The sequence below is a fragment of the Acinonyx jubatus genome, chromosome F2 (assembly GCF_027475565.1).
Source record: "Acinonyx jubatus isolate Ajub_Pintada_27869175 chromosome F2, VMU_Ajub_asm_v1.0, whole genome shotgun sequence".
Taxonomy (NCBI): domain Eukaryota; kingdom Metazoa; phylum Chordata; class Mammalia; order Carnivora; family Felidae; genus Acinonyx; species Acinonyx jubatus.
This window is the reverse complement of record NC_069394.1, coordinates 61,264,207-61,277,921: the sequence shown is the minus strand read 5'-3', so window position 1 is coordinate 61,277,921 and position 13,715 is coordinate 61,264,207. Positions and strand designations below refer to the sequence as shown.

General features: G+C 40.5%; 1 protein-coding gene across 14 annotated transcripts in view; it reads right to left on the bottom strand.

The window, feature by feature from the left end:
• Positions 1-13,715, bottom strand: part of EYA1 (EYA transcriptional coactivator and phosphatase 1) — a 349,308-nt gene that overhangs the window by 132,705 nt on the left and 202,888 nt on the right. For 13 of the 14 annotated variants that reach the window (XM_053208728.1, XM_053208730.1, XM_053208729.1 and 10 more), the window contains one exon: positions 8,481-8,558. In XM_053208728.1, the coding sequence (XP_053064703.1) occupies positions 8,481-8,558 (78 nt within the window). Of the gene's footprint in view, positions 1-8,480; positions 8,559-13,715 lie in introns of those variants that run through there. The other variant, XM_027064408.2, reaches the window with a different exon arrangement.

Sequence of the window (13,715 nt, the reverse complement as noted above, 5' to 3'; positions counted from 1 at the left end):
AATCAGAATTTAATTTTGGCTCAGACTGAAGTTCCAACTCTTCTCTTTGATCTTGGTCCACACAACACGATTGTCTGTCCCCATTTTACATATGGGGCATAGAACTTAAGTAACACATTCGAGCAAATACATGGGAAAGGTGGTATTTGAACCCACGACTGCCTGACTCCTTCCATCAAAACATACTATTTCCTGACCTCCTGTGAAGAAACAGGAAACCTCAGAATAATCTCATTTTCCCTCCCTCCATTTCATGAGTCACAAGTCACCCATCCCAAATCCAGATACTGCCTGTTGAGCTGTTCTGCACACGCCATCCCTGCTCCCCTGTCCTGGCTCTCATTAGCCTCTGTCACGTTCCCTGTGTCCCATCTGCAGACCTGAACACAATACTGCACTGCCACCACAGTGATCTTTCTTACATGGAAACTTCTTTATGTCCATGTTCCAGCTTAGGAGTTCTCAACTGTGCTCGTGTTATCCCTAGGAAAAATTCCAAATTTCTTGGCAGAGTCCAGAGATTCAATCATCCCCCCTCCCCTGGGTTTAGTAATATGTAGCCTCCTTGGAGTTGAGGACTGCCCACACATGCCATGCGTGCTCATCTTCGTCTCGGGGGGCTCTTCAGACCAGACCCTCTGCCCTCTAAGGCCTTCTCCCCGCCTGACAAACACTCCTCCAGTGGGACTCAAACATCATCTTCTCTTTCCGATAATATCTTCCTTCTCTGTACCTTCTTGAAGTGCCGTAAACATTGGCTGTGTAGCACTTAACCACGCTGCATTATAGTTAACATGTGTATAGATGTTCACTTCCTCTGCTAACCATGAGCTTCTGGGGCCAAGGACCCCTTGCTCTCTTTTGTTTCCTTGGCACCCGACAGGGCCTGGCATGTGGGAAGAAATCAATCAACAATATGAAGAATGTGAAGAAATAGGTCATAAGCAAAGTAGATTTTTTTTAAACCCTGATGATGTGAAGGATGGTTAAATTTTTTGCAGTTATGTGTAAACATACAAAATAAATCTGATTCAGTCTTTTGGCCATATAATTTGGAGTGAATAGTATTTGTTTTTAGTTTCTTTATTTTGAGAGAGAGAGAGAATGAACACAAGCGGGGGTGGGGGGGGAGAGGGGGGAGGGGGAGGGGGAGAGGGGGGAGAGGGGGGAGGGGGAATAGTATTTGTTTTTAGTTTCTTTATTTTGAGAGAGAGAGAGAGAGAATGAACACAAGCGGGGGTGGGGGGGAGAGGGAGGGGAGGGGGAGGGGGTGGGGGAGGGGGAGGGGGAGGGGGAGGGGGAGGGGGGGAGAGGGAGGGGGAGGGGGATGGGGGAGAGGGAGGGGGGAGAGGGGAGAGGGAGGGGGGAGGGGAGAGGGGGGAGGGGGGGGGGGAGGGGGAGGGGGAGGGGGAGGGGGAGAGAGAATGTATGGGCAACTAATGCTTCTGTTTTAGTACATTTGTTTCCTATTATGCCATTAGTTCTTAGTTCTAACCTAGAAGTTAAAGAACCTCCCTAAATCTTTGTTGTGGGAAGGGAGGGGAGGACCTAAGCTTGAGAATCTCCTGAGAAGGTGAACAGAAATCCCCAAATTAGCAGTTCCTCCTTCACTGCTCCTCTCTCATTAACAACATCACTCAGATGGACAAGTTGAAAGTCCAAAAGTTTTGACTCTTCTCTTTCCTCCTATCATTTCATCATAAATTCAGCCAGCTCTCCCTTCAGAATATGCCCTCTACTTGACAACTTCTCCCTGCTCTCGCTTACCACCCTGTTGCAATTATCAACGTGATGGCTACCGGGGAGTGGAGGTCAGGACCCCCCTCCCCGCACACAGCCTCACCCTCCTCTCTTTCTCCTCCACTCCTTTCCCCTAATGGAATCCTGGCACCTTTAGTCCCGCCTCTGTGGCTCTTCTAAGAAGGACACGGGCGAATACAGTCCTCTCTCTTCTCAGCCAGGGCAATACCGGTCTCCCTGTTTCTATTTACCCTCCTCTCCCCTCTTCTCCCATAAAGCGTTTTCCACACAACAAATGCTGATCTCTTAAAAACATATATTGGATCATGTCACAACTGTCCCCAACTCTAAGCCCCATTATCCTCATACATTTAAATTAACCCAAACTTAAAAATAGATTACATAAAATACATAGATACATAAACTCGAACTTATTCCCTAAGATCTCTGCTCGTATGCTCACCCTTCAAAGAGGCCGTCCCTCTAAAAGAGACCCCCAGCCACTCCGCTATATGCTTTGATCTGCTCTCATTTCTGTTGTAGGCTATTTACTTTCACTACCACTTAGCTCTTTATTACCTGCCTCACCCACAGAACGAAAACTCCTCGAGGGCAGGGACCTCATCTACTTCATCACTGCCATAATTCCACCACCTAGAACACTGCCTCATATACAGTAGGTGCTCTACACATAACTGTTGAATGAAGGAGCCAGACCCAAAAAGTTACATCTTTTTACGAGCAATTAAAAGACAAAGAAATCCTATTTTTCATACATGACATTTCTTTCTCCTCTAGAAGCATTCCTGTTCCTATTTCTAATTTTCAAACACTACCAGACATCAACATTGTATTGATGACCATTATATTATATGATCATTGTGTTACATGATTATTTGATTATATTATATGATCAACATTATATTATATGATCAATATTATCAACTGGCACTTCATTTAACAAATTAATAACAAATTTAGACTTTGTGGAAATGGAAGAAACAGAAGGCAAAGATATTTTGTAATCCCTAAAAACATTCGTTTCAACCTCAACTGCTCTTAATACATTTAGATCACTAAAATACTGCTTTTCAGTGGTAAATAGTAAATGGGCAGAACATCATTAAATTTTAAAAACATAATAACCTTGCCATTTTCAATTCGGCAACATGCCTTTGAAAATCACCTGCTCTCCTCCAGTCTCCCCATATAAGGCTACCTGGGGATTTCCCTGGAAAAGAGGGAGCTTCATTGCCTCCTTAATGCTTTAAGATGCTCAGGTTCCTTGAGGCACAGAGGTGAGACGGCTACTACCAATGTCAGCAAGGCTCCAGTTCGTCTTTATCCTTGCTATTGCCTCAAGACACCCAAGGTTGAGATGTGAATGAAGTGATCATGGAGAAGGAAGCAGGAGCAGTGACCACAGAGGTGAAGACCGTTTTGGAGTCAAATGCTCAGAGATCACTTTCTCCAGACTTCTCTTTTTCTTATAAACCCTAAGTCCCATTCACAACTGCTCCAGCAGGCCATGATTTTTACATTTTCACTCAAGACAGACAGAAAGAAGGAAGGAAAAAATCCCTAGCGTACTCCATCCCCTTCTCCATTGTGCGACATGGAGAATCAATCTATGGAAAACAAGATCCCCTATAGCTGCAGTCTCTTCACCAAACTTTCCTTCCACCTTCTGCTAAGCCTTTTTCCAAGGACCTTGCCTCTCCTGCAGAGCTTCTTCCAAGTAGATCCTACTCATTCTCTCAGATTCCAGATATTACAAGAGACCTGAAAAACATATCCTCACTGCTTTTTCTTCCAAACCGTTGTTGTTTGCTCTCCCATAAGGCCTTCCTTTCCTAAGATTTATGGCAATTCTTAAAAACTTCCATGAATGACCCACCTCCTAAACATGGCCTCGCATTTATCAAAAACTTTAATATTTGACTATATCCGCTAACAAGTCCCAACGTTGTCTTGGGTTATGTATCCAACACTTCTCTCATTCCATCTAGGCCTCGACTCTAGTCTTCTACTCCAACCATCAAGCTCAAGACCACATTGTGAACCTTACCCCCCCCCCCCATTCCACCGTCTTGCGCCACAACAGCATCAACCAATTTATTTGTTTACTTAACATTTACTGACCAGCACCCATGTGCTCAATTCCATGATGGGTGCTAGGACTATAACTGTAAGCAAGCCAAATAAAATTTCTGTTCTCATAGTGCTATGGGTTAGCAAGAGGAAAGAGAATACAAAGTAATTTTAAAAGTAGTGATGAAGGCTGAAGAAAGGAAGTACAGAGGACTACGGAAGCATGTGGTAGAGGTCTGAGTTTCGAGATTAAGGAAGAAACATCCTCTCCTTCCAGAATTTTCTTTCCTCTAGTCTCATCTGTTCTCCAACGTTATCATAGATGCAGGACCCCTCGACAGCCTATTTTCTCTCAATTTGTTATCCCTTACCTTTGCTTTAAAAAAAAGAAAAAAAAACTTTGAGGATACGTGAATAATTATTTTAAACTCTTACTGATACCTGTCCTTTTACTTCCACATTCTTCCCTGCCTTACCGGAAAATCCTTAAATATCATTTTTACCTGAGCAGCAAAACTCTTGTAAAGAAAAACTGCTCTGCCATAAAGGCTCCACATTCATCGTTCTACCTTTGTTTGGACTCGGGCTCTATTGCCGACCTTCTTTTATATTCCAAGCAGCCTCGGGCTTCCCAACTCCTCATGGCATCTATTTCATTCTTCCCATTTTTTCAAGCTCACAAGCCTATCACTAACAAATGAGTTGATAGCTCGAAATGAGTTGCTTCAGAGGAAAAAGTAGAAGCCATCATTCATTCATCCATTCATTCATCTAGCAAATATCTAAGTGCCTAACTTTTTAAGTGTTGAGGATACGAATGAACAAAGCGAGCCAAATCTTCGCCATCACAAGCTTACACTTTGGTGGGGTGAAAAGCCACCAATAAAACTAATACACAAGTAAATGATACACTTTGCTAAGGGCTGTGTTATGGTGGTTAGCATGTTAGAGAGACTGGAAGCCTACAGTGAGAGTTTTGCAACACTGAGTAGGGTGGTCGGGGTGCCTTATAGAGAAGGTGATATGAGAGCAAAGACTCAAGGTGATGAAGGAGTCAGGCAGGTAGGTGTACAGAGAGGTGCCCCAGGCAGAGGGACGGTCACGGCAAAGGCGCCGACTGGAACATGCATGTCTGGCATGTTGAAGGACTAGTGGGAAGCAGGCAGTAGGTCTGATGGGGCTCTTCGCTATTACAAAGAATCAGCATTTACTCGGAGATGAATGGGAGCTACCGGAGGGTTTGAACAGAAGAATCAGACAGGAATTCCCTTAGCGTAGCGTCTCGTCCTCCACTTCAAACGCACGCACGTTAACGTCCATTCCATTGTTCCGGATGTTTCTGTGGAAAAGTTACTCCTTTCTCTAAGGCGATCCACTTCTGTTTTGGATTTAAGCCACTGCTGTCCCAGCAGAGACCTCCCTCCATCATTTCTCCCCGTTTCGCCTACACCTATCACCCGTACCTCTGTAAAGTTTGTGTTGGCAGCCAAAACCACTCTGACTTTCTAAATGCCATCCTCAGCCCCGTACCTTACTTTCTAATGGACTACCTTCTCTTTTGCTCTCACCGCTTGCGTACTTGAAAGACACTTTTCTCCTCCCTGTCTCCACCTTATTGGTTAAATCACTTCCTCACCTTATTGGTTAAATCATCCATTTATTCCCTGAACTTATGACCACACAGATCTGCTAGGAACTATGCTGGCAACAGAAATGGGGCATACAGGCAAGTGGGCACAAGGGGAAGTAAATCACTACCCACTGAAACTGCTGTAGGCTAAATCTATGGATGTTTCTCATGGATATTTTATTTTTAAAGGTTATTTATTTTGAGAGAGAGAGAGTGAGAGAGAAGCAGACAAGGGCAGAGACAGAGGAAGAGAGAGAATACCAAGCAGGCTCCACACTGTCAGTGCAGAGCCCGACACAAGGCTTGATCCTATGAACAGTGAGATCATGAGCTGAGCCAAAACCGAGAGTCAGATGCTTAACCGACTGAGCCATCCGGGTGCCCCTCTCACTGATATTTTATTTTGACATAACTTGACACTTGAATAAAAGTTGCAAATAGAGTAGAAAAAAATTTCCAGATATTGTTTACCACAATTCCCTAAACGCTAACGTCTTAGTAGCTTAGTCCGCTAGTCCCTTTTTCATTATATAAGTGCATGTGTATAAATACATATATCTCATTTTTTTTTGCAGTTGCAGATATGATGCCCCTTTGCTACTACCTCAGTGTATATATTTAAGAACAAGTTAGTCCTTTATCACAGGTTATCGATATCAGGAAAAATAGCAATGCAATATTATTGTCCATAGATGCTTAAAAAAAAAACTTCTCTCATTTCAGTACATGACTTTAAACTTGCACTTCAAAATTACTACTTTTAAAAAGTATGAATGCTATACACATACACTGTAAGATATTTTTGAAAAAAAGCAGAAGGGATAAAATTCAAATTATATTCTATTATCCAGAGAAAACCAACATTAATTTGTATACCCATATACAAAGACACATAATGTTTAAAAATAAATGGATTATACAGAGCATATTACTCTTTTGTAACCTGCTTGGTACAAAACCTTTTGTTACTCTTTTGTAACCTGCTTGGTATACCTACTTGGTATAGTTAACATTTCCTCATGCCGTTCAGTTTTTTCAAACCTATTTTTAATAGCTGTATCCAAATCTCTCACATAGACAGTGCTTCCTTGAAATTCTTCCCTGCCTTCACTTGCAACTCAATCCTCTTCCTTCTTCCCCAGTTGAAAAAAATCAGTGTTTTCACTTTATCCCCTGCCCAGCTCTCCATATTGGTCTTCCCGGGATTCTGTCTTCAACGCTGTTTCAGCCCACTAGCTTTAACTCTCTGCACGCTTCCAAAATTTCCATTCTAGATCTTTCCCAAGCTCCAACATCTCTGAGTGGATGTTACCTCCCACTCGACATGCCCCAGAGGGAAGGTACCACCTTTCCTTCTCAGTCATGCTTGTCTTGCATTCTGTCACCTTAACCTGTCTCTGCCTCACTCACCCCTTGTGCTCATTGGTTACTATGCCTTAAATTCTACTTCACAAATACATCTTAACGCATCACTTGTCCACACCATTGCCAGCACCTCCTCTCTGGTATTAAATGCCAGAAGATTTTATCTGGTCTCTCCACTTCAGTTCTCAAGCCCCCCCCCCCCCCCAACTCCTGATATAGTCTGGATTCTGTATGGGAACACAATCATGCAACCCGCTTTCTCTGATGTCTCCTACTGCTCTCAGGACACAACGCAAACATCATGTGGAACACGCAAGCCTGGTCAGACTCTATCCTGACCCTGTCCAGCATGCTACCATCACTCAAACTGTACACACCAGGAATGCTGAACCACTGACAATTCTAAATTCTAAATTCTCTGTGTCTTGGTCTGTTCCCATGGAGTTCCATCTGTCCAAGCTTCACCCTCCTCATATTTTCTCCCTCCCCCTACCCTATGTGCTTTATTCCTACTCATTTTTTAAGGCTGAGTGAAGCCATCATCTCTCCCAGGAAACCTTTCTTGCCCACCTCATCCCAACCTTGTCTCTGTTGGGTCCCTTCCTAGGTATTCTTGGGGATCTCTTGGGTTCCCTCTGGAAATCAAACTGTAATGTGATGATCTGGTTACCTATTCAACTCACTAAGCCTCAAACCAGGGCCACTCTCATGTACCTAAGAATCCATAATGGCACCAAGCACATTCTCTGGTTTAAGTTGGATTCTAGTAAGTGTTTTGTAAAAGAACTCATGGGCATAACACCTTTTTGTTATTTCCTTATTGCTTCCATCTGGTATCCTAAGTATAAAAGTTATACATTTGTATTTCATGCTATATCTATGTATAACTCCTTTTAGTTGTGGTATGCATTAAATAAGTGATCCTGAGAGCTGGAGTAAGTCAATCACAAATTTATGTAAGTATAGCATTTCCGTTTGAGAGGTTTTAAAAACACAGCGGATAATATAAAAAGGGTTAAAAATTTAAGAATTACTTCTGATAGAAATAATTTCTTTATTGAAATAGTCCAATCTGGGTAATCTGGCAAATACATAATCACAACCTCACAGTTACTTTAATATCACAATCACTTTCCTATCAGTAATTTCATTAACAAAGATGTGAAACTTGTTTGTTGGAGGCAGGCCTTGTTAACGTGAAAGAGATCAAAACTAACTTAAGGATTGAAAGCTGCTTTATAAAGTGTTTAATTAGATCTATAGTTGACATGACAGGAGGACAGTTTCTAAGACTCCTTAAAGAGTACCAGAAGCAAAATTTTGCCTAACTAAATACGCATGATTAGAAAAATCATACAAATGAGAGAAAAAGGGAAGGAGTCACTAACATAAAGATAATTTAGTAGAAAAGAAACAAAACCCCTTTTGATTTTGTCTTCTTGATAGGGTATCAATATTTTCAGCAAACACTTCATAACATTGGATAAAAAGAGAATTACAAGAATGGGACTCTGCATAAGGCTCTATTACATTTATATCACACATACACACATGCATATACACACAGATATATACTTGATATATCTAACAGTTTCAATAAACTAAGAAAAGCTATGTTTTGTATTAATGTGAAAGTCTAATATATATTCCTTACCTGAACCTGAGAAATTGTCTAAAGACCCGTCTGCTGTTGTTGAAACTATTTCACTGCTGCTCATTGGCTCTGTTTTAACTACAAAATAAACAACATATATCATATATCCAATTAATAGTTATTTGTAAAGGCATGGTGGAGAAGTTATAACATTCAAAATAGTTACAAGAAAATCACTCTAAAAGCCAGTCTTTTAGTATTTGAATGTAATTCAGATTAACATTTGTAATAGCATTTTTACAAAACATACGCATGTTAACTGTTTTCTGCTTAAGTTAACAATCCATTGTGTCAAGCTATCCTTTAAAAACAGAAACACTTTAAAAGTAGCTAAATGCGTTACCTTCCATATTTATTGAAATGCTTATTAACAAATAACTTATATCTTAACATTTATATGATGTGGACATGAGGTTATTTCCTTGGGTATGTAGCCATTTCACGAAACAGAGCCAAAAAGCCATGATACTCAAGGACAGGCACATGCTTACGTGTGTGAACACACACACACACACACACACACACACACACACACACACACACACACAAACTCCTAGCTATCCAGTATAGCTGAAAAACAGAGTGCTCAATTTAATGGATCATTACAACCACTCAGTCGTATCTGGCTGCCAATTTATCACTATCTGATGTACTTGGTACCAAAACCACACTAAATGTAAATGAAGCAGAAATTAAGTTTTCCATTCTAAAAGAAAACCAATAGCAGACAGTTTGTCAAAAACATATATGATCTTTAGTAAAGCCCCTTGGGGCTGTAAACTAAAAACATTTAGACTTATGCTGTGAGTTATTGAAAGCAATCCACTCCACTGACATAGTCATGGTATTATTGACCCCTATCAAACAGAAAAGCCAGACACCTCAGAACATTTGCCTTTTTCCTCAGATTTAGGTTTTAAAAAAAATGAAGAGAGTATTATTGCTTTCCTTAGAAACAACTAGTGAAGTGCTATCATTGAGATTTGCCTAGCCCACTTTGTGCAAGTTTTACACCCCCACTAATGGGTTTCCAGAAAGATGGCAATAAGATCTTAGGGGCTACTTAAAAATCAATAACATGTTTCCCAAAACGAAGGTCCTACCAAGAGAATATTTGGGGTGGCTTCTCTTACAAGTAAAAACATTCTGAAATGGGGAAGAATGATGGAGAACATGCAGCTTTTCCTTCTCTCAACATTGACAATTTCTTATAAACATCAGGCAAATAACAAATTCACCCTCTTTGACCTTTGAATCTTTTACTAATACATAATGAGTGGTTTTCAAATAGATAACATAAATAGTTGCAGCAGATAGTCACTTACAAAAAATTAACTATTTAGGCTGCCTCTAAACACATGAAAAATAAAACCAGGAAGTCTAATGGGAATCACTGCAACGGATTGTTTTTGTGTAGACCAAACAATAGTGTCACTGAAGTTTTCATTTTTCCACCAGTTGTTTGGGGTTAGAAGTCTTAGTTGATGCTATTAAATTCTGACACAGGCCTGTATTTCCCTTTTCTCTTCACACCTCCAGGCAACCTAATGATCTTGTTCTTCATAACCATTATACTCCCCTAGATTGTGGAAAGTAGGTCCTCTACTACTGGCACACAGGTCCAAAATTTCCTACCCGGTTGTCCACATCCTAGCTTTCCTCCCTGAAAGAACAACTCATACAGCACCCTGTACCTATAAAGCAATAGCTCTATTTCACTCTGTACTGGACAGATTACCACAGGGATCTGAACTCCAAATCAAATACCATATACTGATCAAAGACTACAATCAGGCCCAAGGGGAACAGGTCATATGAAGTGCCTCCTACTGTCAGACTATGGACGTCATGATTAATCCTTTTAAAGAATTCTCCAAGGAGGTCTCAGAGCACAATTTACAAGCTCCCTAGTTAGGTACTGTCTCGTTTCACATGCAAAAATTGAAAGCAAAGGGACTAGGAAATTGTCCAAAGTCACACAGTAAGTGGCAGAAATGGGAATTATTTTTGCATGTTTTCAATCCCAAGGCTTGAAGAAATGACACTATGTGGCACTTCTCAACAATTAGCACTACTCTACAACAAAGCAAGGAAATTGAGGCACAGTGCCATACACGGTGGATATAGAGGGAAGTAAAACCCCAGCAGTCCAGATCCTCCTAGAGTGTGAACACTCCCAGGCTAATGCACTCACTAGGGGATCTCAAGTAGAAGCTCCTCATTCACTTGCCTGAGAAAATGGTGAAGAAAAAATTTTCTAGTGCATAGGGTGTTAGCCCACATTACTTCTAAATCTTTACCAAATCTAAGATCTAGGATTCTACAGATTGGATGATAAAATTACTTGGCGAGAGCTTACTATACCAAAACCACTCCCACTCTTATACCCCTAAGACTTACTCTACCTAGTCTCCATATTACTAGCTTAATCGAATATAGCTTTCACTCCTAGGAGACACATTAAATTATACTTGAAATTCCATTAAAACGAAGAAGGAAAGGAGGAGGATACTTTTTCTTCTAGGCCCCAAGTACATTAGCTTCTGCCATTGTTCAAATATACCCATCTATATACTAAGGAGTAAAGACTCCCTTTTCCTAATGAGTCCAATTTTTTTTAAAAGGCTCACTGTTGAAAAGAAGAGGATGTATATAAAGCAACTACCAAGATACTCATGATTTTATCAGGTACTGGAACTGAATACTTTGATCACCAGGGACCCAATGCTAAAGAGACTGAAGATTTATTGTGATGTAAAACAGTTTCTGAGTGAAAGCCAAATAAAGAGAGACCACCTCCTGAGTTGTTGTTGCCAAGCATACACCCTCCAGAAAGTTAAAAAGACAAGAGGGATCTCCAGCCACCAAAACTACCCATCCTCACTCGCACTATCGGATTTATAAATATGCCATCGATTACAGAATAGATCACCTCTCCAAGGCTCAATTTTTTTTAACTCCTAGAAAACTAAATACCACCTCCTGAAATTTTTAACTCTTACAGATTTAAGGTAGTGTCACATCTGAGAACAATCATCCCATCTAAGCCACCTATCTGAAAAGAAAACTCTATGAATCCTCTGTTCTCTTCTAAGTAACTGTATGATTCTTTTATCTCCACTGTACATTTTCCTTCATTACAGGATTTCAGTCTCGTAGAAAACAGCAATTTTTATTCTTTTTTGCCCCCATTCAAGAGTCTGTCTTCATCACTCCAGTCTTCAATCTTCTATCTGATACTTTAAGGACCTGAGTAGGTCCTTAAATATTCTCTAATTATTCAGAAACTCCCCTTTGCCTCTTTCATCTTCACAACCCACTGCCCCCCTCCCCCCTGCAACTCCTTTGCTCAGTCATGTTCTCTAGGCCTGTACTATACAGGGCAACGTGCTACCCTCCAGGGCTGCCACAAACTCTCATCTATCAACATCTTTGAGCTTTGGTTTTGGAGTCAAAGAATCCAGTTATCCGCTTTAAGACTTTATAAAAGTTATTTGAGCTCTGATCTTAATTATCTCACATACAAAAATTTTTAAATGACCCCTACATTACAGGAATGCAGTTAGGATTCATAGTTTGTATGTAGAGTTTGGTACGGTCCATGGTTTCAAGCATGTGCTGGGGGTCTTAGAACATATTATCCACAGATGAGGAGGGACTACTGTGTAAGTTTTCTCCTATAATCATCATTAGTCCTGCCTTCTTAAGTTACATTCAAGTTACCTTGATTTGATTTCACTGTATGATTGAATTTGATTTTGGCCATCCTGAGGAAAATGGCCTTGCGTTGGCTCTTAAGAATGTAAAGTCAAGCAACTTGCCTAATTTAGTTTTCAAAGGATAAACTTAACTTCAATGTGAAGCTCATATATAATAGATTGTATCCCATAAGAAAGACTTTGATTTCTCCTAATTAAAAGAGACACTTTAATGATAAAGTGACTACAAAAGTATGACCTCTGGACCTAGCTAAATGATTTCTAAGCATTTTTTTTACCCTCTCCTGAGTATGTTATCCCCCACTTAACAGATGAGGAAGTTGACATACACAGAAGTTGAATAACTTTTCATACTGTTAATAACAAAGCTAGATTGAAATTCAGCTGATAATTCCAAAGCTGGTGCTTTTAACAGTCTTCATTTGAGATAGCTCCCTGGTAGTATTCCCAGGAGAAAGGCATTTGGAGCTACTACTAATGATGGTGGCAAATATACTTTCAGCCCCTACTTTAAACCAGGTACTTTGCATTAATTTTTATGGATCCTTACTACCTTTTTCATTCGTGCACTGGTACTAGACTTGCTCATGAGAATGTCATGTCCTTCCAACTTCACCAGCCCGGTCTGGAACCAAGAGTTGCTACCTTAGAGTCCTGTGTTATCTCGTACCAAGCATCTTTTTCGCCAGGCTTTAATCCTCGCTTTGGCAAGTCCTTATTTTTCATTCTTCAACTGCTATTCTGGATTGTTGAGCATGGAAGATGAGGCCACAATTTGCCCGCTGACCAAATTTGCTAACATGTATGCTTTCCATGTTCTTTTGACTCATCCTTTTTCTTGACCATCCCTTTTCCATTTATTGTGCCTGAAATAGTTTCTATGGAGTCTTTTCTACCTACCTCAAGCCTCCAATCCTCACCTCATGCCCCAACCTCTTCAGTACATGCCCTAACCAACTATTTGATAAAGCATGTTAAAGCTACATTCAATCTTTCCATGGTCTTCCTGCAACATCTCTGATTCCTACTGGTTAATCTCAGTGGAGGTTTCCTTTCCTATAGTAGGATTTAACCTTTTACATTTTTATTCTTACTGCCACTTACATACTGCCTTTGCCACAAAACTCCATTATGTGATCTCCCAGAATCCTCAATAATTCCATCTCAGGAGGTTACTTCTCTTCTACCAACAAAGACAGACAAGTCTGAGATATTACCTTATACCTGTCCGAATGGCTAGAATCAGAAAGACAAATAACAAGTGTTGGTGAGGATATGGGAAAAGGGAACCCTCGTGCAATGTTGGTATGAATCTAAATTAGTGCAGCCACTGTGGAAAACAGTATGAGAGTTCCCCAAAAAAGTAAAAATAGAAATACCATATGATCCAGTAATTCCACATCTGGGTATTTACCCAAAGAAAACAAAAACACTAAACATAGGGCACCCTTATGTTTATTGAAGCATTATTTGTAACAGCCAAGATATAGAAGCAACCCATGTGTCCATGGATAGA